The following is an 18,762-nucleotide window of genomic DNA, read 5'->3' as shown; positions in this document are numbered from 1 at the left end:
CCAGTGACAATCTTTGTCATTAGCATAAAGAAGACTGGTACATTTGAATGAGCAATTCAAACTTCAGGGCTGGAAAACATATTTTTTGTTACTTTTTCATGTGTCCCCACAATTTTAAGATAAATAGGAAATAAAAGTTATTGCAGGGTAAGGAGTTCAACAGCTCTAAAACTGTATTCACCAGCTTATGGGCTTTTTATTCATTTGTTGTGTTTTTTTTCTTGATAAAGCCAACATTTTGACCCAGGGAATATAGAACTTGCCTAGATTTTCAAATATTCAACTAAAGTTTTTAAATAATCCCAATGTCCTCAGAAGCAAGGAAACAAACAAGTACTTTCCCCCCTCCACTTGGCCAAAAAGAAAATAGGCATAAGATGACTTCCACAATTACTTCTTAAATTCCATTTGTTGTTTCCTGGGACTCTGCCACAGTACTTAGGATCAAACTTATTATTGATGCTCACTGCATAGTCATCAGAATACATAATTTATAGTATCCATTCTGTTCAAGAAAAAGGAGACGTTGCTTTAATATCTATTAGTAATCTGTCACTCTTATTTACATGGGGAAAAGTGTTAATAAAGGCTGGCATTTTTCCCTAATTCATTTCAGGTATAGCAGCAAATCCTGCACAAAACTAGCTGGTACATTGCCTGGAATGGGCTGTCTCCTCTCCATAGCTGTGCTGCAGTTGCCTTCCAGCAGCATGGAGGTGCCAAACCTGATCTAGGTTCTTTCCTTCCTTCTGGAAAAATGTTTATCCTTCACAGCATTATCACCTCCTTCTGAACACCTTTTTATTCATGTGTTGTAGGTTTTATCCTCTCTACTTCTTGTAGACAGTGCCTGTTTATGAATGCTAAACAGGAAAAGTAAATCTGGGTATCTGAAGATAAAGCCCAAGCAAAATTGAAAGTAAGTTACTCTTAGTAATACAAGCCAAAATGGCACCAGCAGGGCTGAGCTATATACTTTTACAAAACTAGAATTTCTAATAACATGAAAGGTTATTCTGTTAACAGGCGGTAATTGACAGAGAAGTGGTGGCCCAGCTCTGGCTCTTGAGCTGTTCTGTGTTTGCTTACATGCAATTCAAACAACAGTCTCCAGACAAGGCTCACTTGCGTGGTCAGCAATGGATCAGTATGCACTGGCACACGGACAGCTGGGCAATCCAATCTTCTCAGTCTCCAGCTGAAATGAGCCACCAGAGGCTGGTGCCACTGGCTCAGCCTGGGCTGCTGCCACAATCACGCTGTCAATACTAGAAAACTGCTTCTCTCCCTCAGCTATGCAACGTGCTCAGGTTTTCCCTTGCCCTCTAAAGACACATGCCTCATTACTCACCTGGACACACTCTGATAAATGGCATGGAGTTTGGGAGGCTTACCACCCATATGCCACCACTAGTTTGTTATTTTCTTAATACAATGGTAGAGCAGAGAAGGGGAAGAACTGCTCGTTCAGCCTCCAGTAGGAGACCTGTGTTCACTCATTCCTCTCACCAACTACAAATCTCAAAGACAAGAAATGAGGCACAACGAAAACACCCTAACCAAGACCTCCCCCTCCAGAAATGAAAAATCAAGTTTGCATTTGCAACCTAGTGAAAAGAAAACACTTCCCAAGATGCTTGATCTAATCTCCGATGAACGGAAACTGTCTCAGCTGATCTCTGTGTAGCAGAGTCAGGAACAGATAGAGGCATGGCTGTAAAATCTCTTCTCCAGCCTCAGTTGGGTAGTCCTGATAAATGTCCTGGGAACAGCAAAAATGAATATTGCAACGCAACAAAAATACCCACAGGGTATCCCAGCCTGATGAGGAATTATATCAGGCTCATTGAACCAACTCCTGGCTGATTAAAAACATTCAGCATTCACCACATAACAGTGTAGTAATTCAATAGTATTATTTAGCCGTATTTTCATTTGCATAAATAAAGCCAAGGGAAACACCTTCTCTGTGCTATAAATTGTTGCTCTTCAAGGTTTTTGAGAGTAGCACTTTCTTTTACTTGGGAGCTGCTTAATAAACTACATTCATCATTATTTAGCCTTCTCTTGCGTGTGGTGCTCTAGTCCTCCTGCTGGATCCCAAGGAGACAAATCATAGTGAATTACTAAACCTTTAATTTACTTTTGATTAAAAAAACTTAAGGGAAGGAGAAGCAATACATACACATGGGCAAACTGCTTCAAAGGCAACAGAAACTTTGGAATATGCAACTGTGTATCTCTTTTTTTCTTTTCTAGATTCCGAATGGACTAAAATCAGCCTCACATATGCTAGGGGGAGCTTTCATTCACTCAATGGAAAGACCCACCAGTCAGTCAAATAACCACTCTCACTGGTTTCAAGGTTTGTGTTAGACTGAGTTAACCCTGCTTCACATACATTTTTATGCGGGAGAAAATGAAGGATGAAGACAAAGTAGTTTACTAAATTATGAAGACAAGGAACTTACATACCAACTAAAAATGTAGTCTTGCACCATGAAAGGGAAATTACCCTCTAAATCTACTGACGTTACTACTCTTAACAGTAAGCTGGAAAAATCATATGGAGCCACAAACTCAAATGGTCTATAACTACTACTTACTTCCAAGATTCAATCCTTTACTTGTTCTCCTGCAAGATACTCCTGTAAATAAATAACACATTTACCAGAAATAGGTATAATAGAACTGTCATTAAATGCAATACTGTATTTGTTCAATATATACAAACACTACAGACTGGAAGCAAGCTTATATTAATTCTTTTGAAAAACCCCAGCTTTAACACAGATAATGAATCTGTCAAAGGTAATAAAATCAGAGAAAGCAACATTTCAAAAATTTTATAGGTTCCTCCTGGATGAAAAACTTGATGAAAAAACAGTTTTAAAAATAGATCTGTAAATGAAATAGAAGACAACAGGCAAATTATCTTGATAAGAAAAAGGGAAGGGCAAAGGAAAAGTTTAATTTTATAACACAACACACACATGAGACCTGGTGGTGTAGCCATAGGTAACAGAACAAGTGAATCAAATAACAAATGAAACAGTGCACCCTTTGATTGATGGGAGTATCACCACTGTATAACTCATTTCTGTGTTTTGGCTTACTTATCAAGGCAAGACTAAACTTCCTCACAGTCACTTCAAAAGAAACCAAAATAAAATCAAACCCAAAAGGCAATCTCCATCCAAATGCAGGAAATAAACTCTCTCCAATTTCTTCTTTGAGTGGGTAGAAAGGAGTTAGAAGAAATAGCTTTTCTATATAAGTCATTCCAATTTTAAAATACATGCTCCTTAGAAACTTGAACCTCCAAAATCCTAAGAGTCCAGATTTAATCCTGCCAAAATTTAAAACACAAACTACAGCCCAGCTGTTGTGAATATACGTAGCAGTCCTGTATCTATTCCCTTTGCAGTACTGGGATGCCTAGCAAACCAGCACTTAGATTTGCAATCATGAAGAAGGGTGGCACTAATTGTTAGTCTAAGAAAGTGGTTGATATTTCTACTGTCTCCTGCTATGGATGATTCCTTTACAGTCAAGAGATGTGGTAGTCAACTAAGAACAGCTAAATTACCCCTCCACACCCCTTAATTTACAAGCTAAGAACAGCTAATTGCCGCTCCACACCCCTCAACTTAGGCGAGTGGGCCTTAACTCTTTTGCTTAAGTGTTTTGCTGACAGCCACCCAGGTGACTACAACCACAGCTCCTCTCCTTCAGACACGCTGAATCACCACAGATTTTTAATCAGGTTATCTGCCATATTACTTATTCACTTTTAAACTGAGCAGCATTGTCTTGGGTAAATACATCTCTGGATGTGCCATGGACATACATTTGTGAGTATCTGTATGAAATGCTGCAGAACACAGATAAAAATTCAATCATATCTTTTTATAAAAGCCCACAACTCCACACCAGCTCCATGTCTGACTAAGCAAAGAAAAATTTCAGTGGCTGCCAGCTCAACAGAAGGTCTCTCAACTTAGCCAGATGTGGCAATCAGTTTTTCTGATTTACACTGTGTGTGTGTGTGTGTGTGTGTGTGTGTGTGTAGAAAACCACACAACAAAACTAAAACAAGCCAAATATGTCTCAATCTGTACTTAATTGGTCATTCATTTGTTTGATTTGTCTCACTCTGTATTGGTTTTTATACATACACACACAAACGCATTTATGTGCAGATGTAAATCACTAGGATGGATAGAGACAAAGGTGACCCAGGAGCTCAGCTATAAAGCCTGCATTCAACTCCGGTTTCTTCAACAGGCTTCTTCTGAGATCCTTGGGAAGGCAGCAAAATGGGGATGCTTCCTAATTTCCCTTTAATTTTGTTTCATCTGAGACATTGTATCTTTGTGAGATAATCTTCAGGTATCTGCCTAAACTAGGAGACTCTGCTCCCCCCTGCAGCCAGACATAGAAAGAAGTTGCCCAGAAGATGAACCTACAGAGCCCCATACATCCAAAACACAGACTTTCTCTCTCTTTTGAGTATATAAGGACTGTAGGAAAGCTAACTTTAACTAAGGCAGCTAAACTCTTTGTCTGCAGTGTGCATGTGCATGTGTGCATGCATGTCAGCTTCCCATGCACTTCAGTTCCAGCCCATAAATGAGGAATGATGACACTTGCCTAGCTCATGATGGTCTCAGGAAAATAAGCAGAGGAAAGGCTGGGAGATTCAAGGTACTTTGGTAGTGTGGTTGCATAGAAGACACACAATGACCTAAAATGACCCCTGAGAGGTTTGGTATGGGGAGCTGTGAAGCTTACACAGCATAGCTAAATCTCTTTGAAGGTTCGTGTGGGAAGAAGGAGCCAATCCAACAGCTTTACCTCATGTTCTTGGGAGGCCCCAGGTGCCCAATACACCAATACCGCTGCAACTTTAATTTCACCTTGAAGAGTTTGAGGAATGTATTTTAAATGCATTATATTTACCCTTATACAGTATATCCATGTAGACACACACAGCGTTAACTATTTCAAGGTCCCCGCAGAGAGCTGTTAGCAGAGACAGAACATGGGCCGGCATACTACTGAAGCCACATGCACCATCTGCTCAAACATTTTAATGTAATTTACCAGGCAAGAGCTGAGCAGGAAAAAAAAAAAACTAGATGAAAGATATTACATTTCCCCTTCTCCAAAACACCCCCTGCTGCTTGATATATGAACCTAACTCACCTATAACGAATATTTGATTTAAGAACATATTCATAAATTTAAAAAAAAAACCAAACAGTTCTGTGCCTGCAAAGTAACATTGACATAATTTTTTAGTTAACTACTAACCTGCTGCCCATGGAGAAATATTCAAATTCATAATCCTTTTGCCAAAACCAAGAAGGAGTGGACAAGTTAAGAACTTAAAAGTTGTTACCCCCCTCAGACAGCAATTGATGTCCTTCAATAAATGAGTAAAGAAATCAGACGGCAATTTTGATGATCTTCAATAAATCAGTAAAGAAAGATTTATTTACTGCAGCATTGAAGTCAAACAAGTTCTACATGTTAAGACTTCTATTTGGCTGAAGGTGGCAGCCCTGGGCCAAGCACTATTCAAATTTTGGAAATAAGTCCTGCATCTGATATGTTAAAGGGGATTCCAAAGACTTATACTTCAAGAATCAGATTTCATGACAAATAAACTTCAACCTTTTAAAACAAAAGCAGTGATTTTCAGAAGTTATGACAAACTCCTCCTGCTGTGTTCAACAGTATTCCTGAAGATGTTTAGACAAGGTTAGCAATTTTTTCTTCATCAGAAGTACTCACAAAATTAACAAGAGACTAGGAAAACTATCTTTGCTATAAATTCAGGATATTACACACAATTGGGAAACCAGGACTACCCAGCAACTTTTAAAACTGTAAGTGTATGTAAGCTGTTGACAAGTAGCTCTCTTCATAGCCTCACTGAAAGCCCAGTGCCTGCTCGTTTCCTTGCTAATGCCATGCCATCTCCTACTATTCAAGCTGGAAAGCTGACATTTCCTTTTCCAAACCCCTACACCATTCCCTACTCCTTTCAAACTGACAAGCAAAAATTTTAAATGTGTTATATTTATAAAATAAATTTGTTTTTTAAGACTGTAAATATCAGTGTTTCATTCTGATGTGGAAGGTAGAAAAATCTACATACAGCAGGAAAGTTTTACCAATTCCTCTTACTGGTAGCCTAAATACAGCAACCTTCATGATTCAGAATTTTAGGAAATGAGACCTCAACCTGAGCTGCCACCCAGAGCTGAATGGCTGGCTGTGTACCAGGATGCTTCAACCACCAGCCAGTGATCAAAAACAATCTACAGCAGTCATACCAAAACCTCCTCTCTCTTTTGACTCAAGGCTCATTAAAGGTCAACAAGGAAAATTAATATTAAGAATTAACAGAAAAGGAAAAAAGAAGCCTCAAGAAGATGCAGGCAGGAGTGATCATGACTATCAGAACATATGGATTGGCTCCCACATCGGGAGGGACTGTCTGACCAGCACCCTTTGGCTTCAAAAGAGGTCAGTGACAACTGAGATCTAAACAAATACTGAGCGGCTTAAACAAGGTAAAAGGAAACATATTCACTGACTCTTCTTGCAGGACAGAAGAGCTCTAACTGTAACTCTAAGTTGCTGGTCAGAACAAAACCAAAGTAATTCCTCATGCAAGTTATGCAACTTCTTGCTACAAGACACTGCATAGAGTAAAGGTTTACTAGGATTCGAAAAACATTTTGACAAAGAAATGGAAGAATATTCCACAATGACTATTGAAAACAAACATTTTCAGCTCAGGAAACAGGTAGCTGAAGGAGCATATCAGGGAAGGATCAGCATAACCATGCCTGTTCTACTCATCTTTAGGCACTGGCTTGGAACATCATCGTGATAGAGGGATGTCCTGGACGTTGGATGGATCTGGTGTGCCACCCTTACATTATTTTATGGTATACTTCCGGAGTTAAAAACATCACGAGAAGTTTTACCAAAAAGTTAAGGAATTCTCTTTTTTTTTGTTTTGTTTGGTTAGTTGCGGGTTTTTTGCAGGAGAGGGAGTGTTTGTTTGCGCTTTGGTTTGGTTTGGTTTTAAATGATCTGGTTTTTAGTCTCATGGTTTTGAGGTAAACTTTAGTTCAATTTTCTCACTTCCGTCCCCAGCTACCATATTCCGCAATGCTGAGCACTGAGAACATTGCCATTGATTTTCATCAGCAAAGGATCACACCCTAACTGCTTTCAATTTCACAGTTACTAAGCAACACTATGTGATCACAGCCTCCGAGTAAGCAACAGCCTGTATTCAAAGGTTTGAACCTTAGAACTCCATATAGACTTGGAACTTCAGCACCTATCGATGAACATCAGCTTTGCAAATCTTGGGTAACAAACTCTTGAAGTACAGAAATAAATACCTTGGGTGCTGTTAATTGAAATTAGCTCTATTGAACCACAAAATTTCCTTGTATCCTCATCATGGTCCTAAAACTAAGAGTACTTCCTACAATACTGCAAAGTTTCTGTATTTTTACCAGTATTAATGAGAATAATAATAATTTTTCCTACATCAAAATTTATACATAGCACTCCTATTAAAATTACGTATTTAGGTATAGCTTAGGACGAAAAACAAAGCACGCAAAAATGGGAAGTTAAACAGTGCAATAAGCTAGATTTTATACTTAGTGAAAATTGATTATCAAAATTATCTTCTGTGTTCACTTTATACCGAATACTTACTCTAGTTTAGCACCATCAGACTTTGGGGAACATGTAACATCATTCCTGACAAGTCAGTGCATCTTTGCAGTAGTTCATATTTTTTCAACAATTACATAAAAACACTGTCATAAGGTATATGTTTTTCTTTTAAAATAGCAACTTTCACTGTTAAAACATAGTAAATAACACCATATTCTCAATTTTATTTGTTGTAGGAGGCTTTCCTGAATGCAAACAACTGTTAAAAAACAATAAGTGGATTGGTTTTAGTGGAAATGGTATTTGCAGCCTTTAGTATTTGCTCATCTACACACCAAGACAACAGAAACCTTGTTTGCTGTTAACATGGAAAATCTGAATGGTCCAGAAGACTGGATCATTCCCACTGCCCAGTGAAATGACAAGAATGAGGCTGGTTGTACCTCCCTTGGTAAATCTTGATCTGTGTTAACATCTTAATAATGTGAAATTTCAAGGGTGAGAAAGTGCTATTGAAGTCCCCACACAATAAAGTTACCAAAAAAAAACTGCTGTAGAAACAACTTGTGTTTTGTGTACATCCATTCACATACACACACACAAATGTAAACAGTCATTGCTTTGAGGTCACAGCTTAGCTCTTCTTTCATCTATTAAAAGAACCTAAACTTAAGAATTGAGCAACATAAAAGCTTTTCAAGAAGAAAGTCTGGACACTGGTCTGTTACATCTGATGGAAACAATATTACACAGCAGTCTTTCACTTCTAAGGCTCATTAGAAGCTCTATATTATATTTACCACACCATGAAAATAATCTGAGAAAGAACATTAGCATAAATCATTAATTCATTGGAGAGAAACTCTGGAAGAGGATATCTTTTTAAAAGGAAAATGATCACATTAAAATACATGTGAACTTTGAGGAAAACAAGCTGTGTCAAGTAACTGGCGCCAAAATTAAGCAATTCATAGTTATCATACTTGGATTTCAACAGGAGGAATTTAGACCATATGAAAATACAACAATAGCTTAACAAACCAATGGCAAAAAATTCAACTGAGTATTAACTTGGCTATCTGAAAGCATACTTGCTTTCAAATCATATTCCAAAAGTCTTCTGTACATAATAAATAGTACTGGAAGATACTGAATGACAAAGGTCTGAACACACGCAGTCTGTCCTACGCTAACGAAGAATTACCTATTCTCAGCAAATGAAAAAGCAAGCATGCAAAATTTTCCATTTAGACATAAAAAAATCCACCAGTTTCTCCTCTCCTTCTTCCATACTTATAAATTTTACAAAGCAAAATTGTCAGGTGAAATTTCTGTGTAATAATTTCAATTGGAATAAATGATGTGCTCTTAATGCAGTTTGCAACTTCATAAATAACTAAATCAAGGAGAAGGGAAACAAAACAAAGGCAAAAATCTACCTACCATTTACCCAGTGACCAAATAGCAATATGAAAAATAGCACATTCCTCTTTCTATACTTTAGAGACACAGGAGCACTTTGATATTCCAAATAATAGGGGATGTTATTTGCTAATGATACTTTAAAATCATAACTATGAATGCACTTGACACCTCTTGGAAAAGAAAAACAAACCTCACAGTCTAATTTGCAGGTTCTCTTTTAAAGCTGACATCTGTCTGTCTCCTTACTGTACAAAATAAAAGGCAAGCTTTCTGTTTGCAGGCTCCAGATCACTTGCTCAGCTGTTACTCTCAAATCACAGCATGCAAGGGCTGCGTTCCACCTGAGGGATACGTCTGCGCTCACCAGGGTAGAAGGGGACATTTCAGACTGTGAAGCTGATTGCTCTGGAAATGTTTGCTAACAGAGATGTCAATGAAGGAAAGGAGTTTCAGTACCTGAGTTAACAAGCTGTTGCTCCATGACCCCGCAGCCCAGGACCTCCATCCATTCTCCTTGGAAGTTGATCTCCATCTCAAAGGAAGGGTGAGTAAATGGAAAGTAGCAATCTACCCATCTGACTTGTAGTCCTGTAGCAGTGTTTAAATAAATAAATAAATATTAAAGGGTGTATGCTTTAAAGGCCATCCCTCCAACCATCTGTAAAACTTGCCCTTCAACTAATGACATCAATTACAGCAATCCAGAGAAAATAAATAGCAAACAAACTAATTTACAAGAGTCATGCAAGGCGATAATCTTAAAACCTGTGGAAAAAAATGACCATGTCTTTTCTAATATGAAAAATGCTTTGTGCAATTCAAACACCCTCTGAAACCAAATCAATCATTTGTCAAACTCTAGCAACCACCTGGCATGGAACAAAAGTGAGCCAAGATCATGGGAAAGTCAGTAATTCTGTTGTTATTCTTTGCACCAAGAAATTACTAACTGCTTCTTACAGGAAAGTCTTTAATTTTTACTATTTCGTGGATTGTCTAGGCAAGTAATTTTTTTTCATCAGAACCTAATTAAAATACAGAGCTGTTCTCTCTGTATAGGTTTAAATATGAAAGTTAAAAATAGATATTAATATACTCAAATAGAAATATATATGCACAGAGTTGTACACTATTAAGGTATGCAACACACACAGAGCATTCTGGACCCAACGGATAAGTCTAAGAGAAAAGCAGCACTGGGTTACTCCTCATCCTCCTCCCCACCTTAGCACCTCTGCAAATGCCACTGCGCAGAGTGAGGAAATTCCCGGCATCTCAGAGCAGAAGAGCCAGAAGAGGACAAGGTCTACACTGCTGCCAAAAGCAGAGTGGTTGTCAAGGCCCTCATTATATTTGATGAGCCTTAGTTCTTCTAATGATTTACAGAGGCTTTGTTTCACTAAATAATTTTTTCTAGCTATTAGGTGTCAGGAAAGAAGTCTCAGAAACATGAACTACAAAAACACAAAACAGAACTGAAGTGCAAAATCTGTAAGCTAATGCCTTAACCCCAAGCCCATCTTCCCTTCAGTTAAGCCAAATACTAATCAGTATTAGGATCATTAAGAACCAGGCAAGTCCAGTTTTGAAAATAAGGGGCACAGCAAAAGTTGTTTGAGTGACAGTACCTGTTAACATTCCTGGTTTGATTTTTAGGCTTTTTTTGCGTCATTTCATAAAAGGAATGTGAAACGTCAAATCGCATGATTTATACTGAAAGTTTTTCAAATAAAAATATTTTACGTAGCCTCAAGGATTAGATTTTCTTTGACTACTTTTGAAACATCAAATGTGGCTACAGAAACTGAAAAAATAAGCTACAACAAAAGTACATGCATGACCAAAATATAAAATACTGAATAGTTACAGGGAACTTTTCTAGATGTTATGAACTTTCAAGTGGTGAGGGAGGTTTAAAGATAAATACACTGGTACTGCTAGGTTTTCTTTTCTTTCTTAAAAATTAACCTAAGGAAATCATATGAAAGATAAAAAAGCTTTTTGACAATTTTACACACAGAACTCCGAAAACTGGAAGTATTTGCAATCAGACCATTCACCATTGTACTGTGATTTTAGCAATCATTTTATTGTTTTTTTTCCTGCATAACAATAAAAAATACATAGATCAAAAGAGTTATGTGTATATAACAGTATGGTATGCAGAAAACATTTTTTTAATTTCCTGATCTTGGCATTTTTAATTCTAGGGCTGTACAATCCTGCATACAATGTAAAGCCATACGCATATAAAATATTTTCATTTAGCTTGCAAAATTTGGAACTGTAGCAAAGACACTGAATATTCAAGTAGTTTTATGTTCAATAACAACATTCAGATAATGGTTTCTTTTTAATCCTCTTATTACTTCGAAATGAAGATTTGGGAAAAAAAGGGATTTCTCAGCTGTTTGTTCTTAATTAAAATAAATTTTAAGAGATAAAAAAAGAATTTAAAGCTCTTTTTTATTTTTGCATTTTAATGCTTATTAGTACTTAAGAGGCTTTTGTTTTAAATGCGAATAAGCAAACAAACAAAAATCTGAATAAACCAAAACAAATTCACAATGAAGAAACAACTCTCACCTTCATTCTGTTCTCTAAATTAATAGTTAATCCCATATACCACAATAATTTTATTCATACAGTATCACGGCCAATTGGGAATACCTTTGTAGTTTATATTCGAGTGTTCTTTCAGACTTTTGGCTCTAGAAGACTTTACTGAAATGCTGAGGGTGCTCAGCCTTCGGCAAGATTAAGCCTTCTAACCGCATTTCTATAGACTGTCACAGAATAAATGGGTACATTTATTATTTAGATACGAAATATTGTCTTGGTGCTCAATATATTCCCAAGGAATAAAGGGCATTGCTCATACTGAGCAAATTAGACCACTAAGGACTTAAGGATTATGAAGATTAGGCTTTCTGTAGTACTGTATAATTTAACTGATTAGGTCTAATTTATTTCTTCATATACAGCCTATGACATGCTGGCAAAAATTGATCTTTTTCAAGAAATTTTAGAAGGCCAAGAGATGCGTGACACAGAGTACAATGCTGAATCTAACCAGAGACTGACCACTAGATACAAATTCAGCAACTTCTCCAGTTCAAAGAAATTACTTGTGTCACCAGAGGACACCCACTCGTTTCAGAGCCTAAAAGTGTTCACGGGACTCCTTCCAGTAGGCACATGTCCACTAGTAACTGTGGTGGGTTGACCCTGGCTGAATGCCAGGTGCCCACCAAAGCTACTCTATCACTTCCCTCCTCAGCTGGACAGGGGAGAGAAAACACAACGAAAGGCTCCTGGGTTGAGATAAGGGCAGGGAGAGATCACTCACTGCTTAGTCACGGGTAAACCAGACTCGACTTGGGGAAATTAGTTTATTACAATCAAATCAGAGTAGGATAATGGGAAATAAAAACTAAATCTTAAAAACGCCTTCCCCCCACCCATCCTTTCTTTCAGGCTCAATTTCACTCCTGAATTCTCTACCTCGTCCCTGCCAGCAGTGGGAACAGGGAATGGGGGCTGCGGTCAGTTCGTCACTCCTTTTCTCTGCTGCTCTTTCCCTGCTCCAGCTGGGGTCACTCCCACAGAAGACAGTCCTTCATGAATTGCACCAGTGCAGATCCCTTCCACAGGGTGCAGTCCTTCAGGAACAGGCTGATCCAGCATGGGTCTCTCACAGGGTCACAAGTCCTGCCAGCAAACCTGCTCCAGCATGGGCTCCTCTCTCCACAGGGCCACAGGTCCTTCCAGGAATCTGCTCCATCATGGTCTTCCCATGGGGTCACAAGTCTTCTCTGGGCATCCACCTGCTCCAGTATGGTGTTCTCCAGGGCCTGCAGGTGGATCTCTCCCCCATGGGCCTCCATGGGCTGCAGGGGCACAGCTGCCTTACCATGGTCTGCTCCACGGGCTGCAGGGAAATCTCTGCTCTGGTGCCTGGAGCACCTCCTGCCCCTCCTTCTCCACTGACCTTGGCGTCCGCAGGGCTGTTTCTTGCACATGTTCGCATTCCTCTCTCTGGCTGCATTTGTGCAGGGTTTTTTTCCCCTCTTTTAAAATGTGTTATCCCAGAGGCACTACCACCGTTCGTGACTGGTTCAGCCTTGGTCAGCAGTGGGTCTGTCCTGGAGATGGCTGGCACTGACTCTGTTGTACACGAGGGAAAATTCTGGCAGCTTCTCACAGAAGCCATTCCTGTAGCTGCCCTGCTACCAAAACCTTGCCATGCAAACCCAACACAGCAACTTACATGTCACATCTCCAATAAGTATGGAAATAGTGAATATTTATTGTTATTTCTGAACACTGAATCAAGGTAAGGACCTGGTCATAGCCTGCACTGAAGAGTAATGGTGTTATCAGATATTAAGCTAAACAAGTGCTAGCCTAATTGAGTCTCGTAATGAAAAAGGCTTGACCAAAGGCACTGAAAAAGAAAGAAAAGAGAAAAGAACAAACCAAACACATTAAAGCAGCCTATTGCTACACTACAGCACAGAAGCAACAAAGCCTGGGACCCAGATGGTCTTCACTGACCAGAAATTCTCTTTGTTCCTGTGAGGATTATTTTTAGACATGAGGTTATGGGAGAAAAAGGAGAGGGGCACAGGGTGGGCGCTGGGAAGCACAGAAGGTATCGAACTGCGGCCTCTTGAGGTGAGCGTCAATTTGTAACTACTCTGCACCTCGTTGTTGCAGATAATTCATCACACTTGCAGCAGACAGGAGCTGGCTGCCCATAAACCTACATTAGCTCACATTTTTCAGAAGTTATCTGCCAGACCATTATGTACTCAGTAAATGGTTTTTTTTTCTTTCTTTTTAGACTCCTTACACCTACAGATCTCCATGTACTCAAAGGAGGTATCAGTACAACAGAGTTAAAAAGAAGAAAGAGCAGAACAACATGTTTGATTTAAAAGACATCCAGTGGCTGTTAAGTGAAAACCAGGAGCAGCAAAGAAAGCCATCAGTCAAAGCACAGCATCACCCACTCTTCTGCCTCCCCTTACCAGTGCCTAGAAACTGGGTAGATGAATATGGGACAGCAGTGAATTTTGAGCCATTTCATGTAAAGCAACAAATTACAGAAGTAACACACAATCATTCTTTTCTATTTGCTATAGTAAGATTATTTCTGAATCTCTCAGGCTCCAGAAAGCTTTTGACAAATTATGGAAGGGTTACAGAAAGAACTGTAGTTGAGAAGGACTAACTAACTTTATAGAGAAACCTAAGACAGTTTATCTTGGAAAGCCTGATTACAAGGTAACTTAAATGAGATATAACAGAATTCCTACACTGATAATCTGTAGGGGAGATGGAGGTGTAAGTTAAATTACTGGATTTCAAGTGTGCACCTTACCTAGAGGTAATGAAGGAAAACTAAGAATGTGATATCTAGGTGTAGTATTTGAAATAGCTTCCTGATATCATAATCTCATGAAAAAAACTAAAGATAATTACTTGTAGAATGCAAAATCAGACATGGCATACCACTAGAAAATCTCATAAATAGAACTGTCTTGCACTGTGAAGTATTTAAGACAGTTCCTTGCATGATCCAGATCTTTCCCCCTCCATCTAATATCTAAGTAATTCCTTAGTCTGTTGTCAAAGCCAGAAAGAAATAAAAAGACAAACTTTTGCTATAAGTGTAGGTAAAGAGTCAGGTAAAGCAAAACTGTCTCATTAAATATTATGAAAACTAACCTAGAACAATGTAGAGGAAAAAACACTGGAAAAAAAAAAAAGGTCAGGTCAGTGATCTGACCTTTCTGCAGAGATCCTGCAGGGATCCTCAATCTGTCATCAATCTGATATGGTAAATTCCCAGAGAAGTACTGCAGAAACACAACTATCCAATTTCCAGGATTTCAGGGCACAAGCTAGTTTATGCAAAATTAACTTGCACAGCAAACAATCTACAGTCCAAACAATCTGCCTATGAGTAACCATTGACTGTGTGATAACGTAACATTTCAATAGCTCACTGCAGCGATGGTCATGCTGTCCTGCTAGAAAAGATGTGCAACTTCACTACAATATTCTGCTGACAGCACAGCCTGTAAAGAATACAACTAATGTGAAGTATAAAAGGAATGAAATTTTTGCTTTTAACACAACATTAGGTCCTATGGAATGCCCACACAAAGGAAAAATACAGAAATTTCCCAAGAGCAATAGACACAGTAAAACACATTTTAAAATTAAGTTAAAATTTACAGGTGTTGAGACAAAAAAAAGTTATCAAAAGTATTGTGTCAAGAGTAAAACAGAAGTTAAAAGATGACAGTAGTCAAAAGAGAAATTTATTTATGTGTGTCCCAAGAACTTGCAGTGCACCGATCTCATACACCTAATGTCTAAAATGAAGTTTGTTCTCTGAATACTATATTCAAGTATTTCCATGAAATGTGGGGGGCAAATATAGATATATATATATAATTTCATTTTAATCACTAACTATATCTTGTCTTTCCATTTCAGGAAAAATACAGCTGGTATAGAAATGGAAAATCCCTACAGTAAGAAGGTGGTATCTATTTTTAGTCTGTATGTTTAAAATAATTTATTAATATATTTTTAATTTCTTTCTAACTACTGTGTGGACTGCAGAAGAACTGCCAGCATGTTGAAGCTTAAAGTGTAGCCTCTGTCAACAGTTAGAGAAGGATGAAACTGCAGCCTGAGATATCACTAATAACTCCTAGAAATTGTTCACTTTAAACAACATCCCCAGCATCTGAGGTTGATCTAAAAATATCAGTCTTACTATTACTCACTTTGATCCTAATCTTGTATGTTTCAAAAGACCACTGTTCAGTAAAATACACCCACAAGAAACTCTGAACTGAAGAACTTAAAAATTTTTGTTCAGGTGGAATAGAAAACCAGAAAAATATTCAAAAAATCATATATAGGACTTGGTACCATTATCAATCCACTCTTGGAAATACTGCTCTAAGTGCAGTAAGCATCTTAAAAGACCTTTGAAAGTAGGCAAGATACATTCTAATACCATCCAGTATTTCCTCAACAGAAAAATGAATCAGCTCAGAATAGCAGCCTCCTTGCCAAGGAAATAGCATTAATGTAGCAATTTTGACTCAGGCCATTTATAAATTCTGTTCCTGAAACTGAAAGCAGGTATTTCTGAGGAGAGAATATTTCATTCATATACATATTCATTACCTTTCCTCATCCCACTGTAAGTACCAAAAGACAAGTATTTTTCAGCTTGGCATGAACTTAGCAAACACCGTCTCCCCTCAGCTGCAAGGTTTAATTCATTTGCACATGGGAAACGCTCAAGGCGCTTTGTGTGTGTACACAGCAAAGCAGCATGTGCACATACATACCCCTTCCCTGGTCCTGTCCATCTCCATGCTGCTGGTGAGAAGTGAAAATTGCCCTGCACTCTCCCCAGCAGCACTCAAGCTCTCACGCACCCCCAGATGCGACGGTGCACCCATTCCCTGTCCCTCTGGGGACATGGGAGGCTTATGAAGACAAAGCAAAGGGGGTCCTGCACAGTTTTGCACTGGAGCTAGAGTTGCCTCTCCTCGCAGGTCCCACACTGACAGGTCCGCCACTTTTACTCTAACACCCTGCTTCTGCTCGACGAGTGTTCGTAGTTGTGTCTGGCATGTGCCCCCATCTGTATTCATGCCCACTGCATTACCCTGACATGCTGCATACCAGAACATTTTCACAAAAAACCTGATGATTCAACACAGTGTTGTGTGCACCGGTATTTAGGAGAACCAAGAAAGGAGTGTGTGGCCTCTTGAAAATAATCATTTTTTTAAAAAATTCTGTATTCCAACTGTCAACATCACCCCTAAGCCTCCTGTTTGTATTTATACAGCAAAATGTGTCTCCACAGCCCAAGCAACTACAGCCACCTGGAGCAGTCCAGGAGAACCTACCGTCACCAAAGATGTGAGTCATGAGCTTTGTGAGCACTTGCTTCAGGTTGAACTCCACCAGCCTCACTGCCTCCATGGTGTGACACTCTTGCTTGTGGGCAGTGCGATGGCCTTGCTCGAACAACTGTAACCCTTCGCCATCTTTAATGTTGGAGAACAACTACAACAGAACAAAAATACCAGTGTTTTGCATCAGTGACTTTCTAAATGAAAACAGAAGACGAAATTTCACTGATTCAAGTGGAAATCTTACCTGTTAAGTCTGCGCCATGAAAAAGAAACATAAAGACTGTGATTTTATACAAATTCTGTTCACTAAATGCAGAGATAAATCATCATAAGAACAGAAATATTCAAACAATTAGATTTGTTTTATTTCTGTATACTGTATCTTCAAATAATATGATTAGCTACAGAAAATTATTAATTTATAAAAGAACAATCTCTCTTTTTCTGATTCTGTTACTGTGAAAGCTATCATGCAGAACAAAGTCCTCTGTACCATATAAGTAAACCATATCTCACAGCTTCAACTTTTTTAGTAACTGAATGATATAAAAGAAATACCAAAACATCCAACACTTTTTAAAAGCTATAATCAAATTAACACAAAAAAAATAAAAAAAAACCACAAAGCCATAAAAAAACCAACTAACCAAAAACCAACAAAAAACCCCTAAACCAACCAAACAAAAACCCACCTAAACAAAAAAAAAAATCACTGGTGGTTTAATGAGACCTTAAGATGCTTACACTTGATTCATCTTGGGAACAGTTTACTCATTTAAGAACTACCATTTTCCTGCATATTCCCATACACAGCATCCTTTTTGTGTACAGGAATTTTATCTATGGGGCATTTAAGGATTCGTGTTCTTGGGCTGGGGTTTCCAGATAAATTACAAAGCACATGGACAGCTCTTTTGGGATGTGACAGACTTGTTCTTTATTCAGAGGCTGCTCCCCACCACATCTGCTGCAAATTGAAGATTTCTGTTTCCTGCATATCCCTGCAAGTTTCTGGCCAGGTGAACCCAGACAGATACAAACCAGCAAATCTGCATCCTCTCAGAGAGACCAATAAAACACTAATTAAACAGCATAATTGGAGGCTTTGTGTCCTGGGGAGACAAGCAGGCAGTTTTATACTCTAAACAGTATTTTTGTTGGAAATCCTTACAGCTTACAAAAAAATCCTTACAAAAAAAAATATCTGTTAAAGTCTGGAGAATAGGGAGAGCCAATTGTGAAAGTGTTTCTAGTGCCCTTTCCTACCTCTTCTCCTCCAGCTTCCCACAGTCAATCAAGCACACACAGAGGGAAAAAACATGTACCGAGATTTTCTTCCCATTAGGCTTCCCAGCATAACTAGCTCTTACTCAGGAGATGCCACGAACAGTGTGTAACCTTAACAATCCACAGATGCCTACAGAAATTGTTTTAATTGCAGTTTGATGCCTTCCGCACACTAAATGCTCTAAACAGAAAGTTCAAGTGAACCTCTGGTAGCCTACAAATGCTGGATATAATTAATTAAGACAAGTTTCTAGCACTTTTCATACAAACACAAAGTATGCCTGAAAAGTCTGAGTTTAGACAGCATGCAAAATGGATTGAAGGAATAGAAAAAAAATCCAGTAGCATTTAACTTTTTATTGCTAGTCACAAG

General features: G+C 38.5%; 1 protein-coding gene across 4 annotated transcripts in view; it reads right to left on the bottom strand.

The window, feature by feature from the left end:
* Positions 1–18,762, bottom strand: part of FARS2 (phenylalanyl-tRNA synthetase 2, mitochondrial) — a 237,463-nt gene that overhangs the window by 156,552 nt on the left and 62,149 nt on the right. For all 4 annotated transcript variants that reach the window (XM_029961409.1, XM_029961410.1, XM_018076885.2 and 1 more), the window contains 2 exons: positions 17,094–17,253; positions 9,598–9,729 (listed from right to left, as the gene is read on the bottom strand). In XM_029961409.1, coding sequence (XP_029817269.1) covers positions 9,598–9,729; positions 17,094–17,253 — 292 coding nt within the window. The remainder of the gene's footprint in view (positions 1–9,597; positions 9,730–17,093; positions 17,254–18,762) is intronic.

The sequence above is a fragment of the Manacus vitellinus genome, unplaced genomic scaffold (assembly GCF_001715985.3).
Source record: "Manacus vitellinus isolate BGI_N305 unplaced genomic scaffold, ASM171598v3 scaffold_33_pilon, whole genome shotgun sequence".
In the NCBI taxonomy this organism is placed as follows: Eukaryota; Metazoa; Chordata; class Aves; order Passeriformes; family Pipridae; genus Manacus; species Manacus vitellinus.
This window is presented reverse-complemented; position numbering and strand designations above follow the sequence as displayed.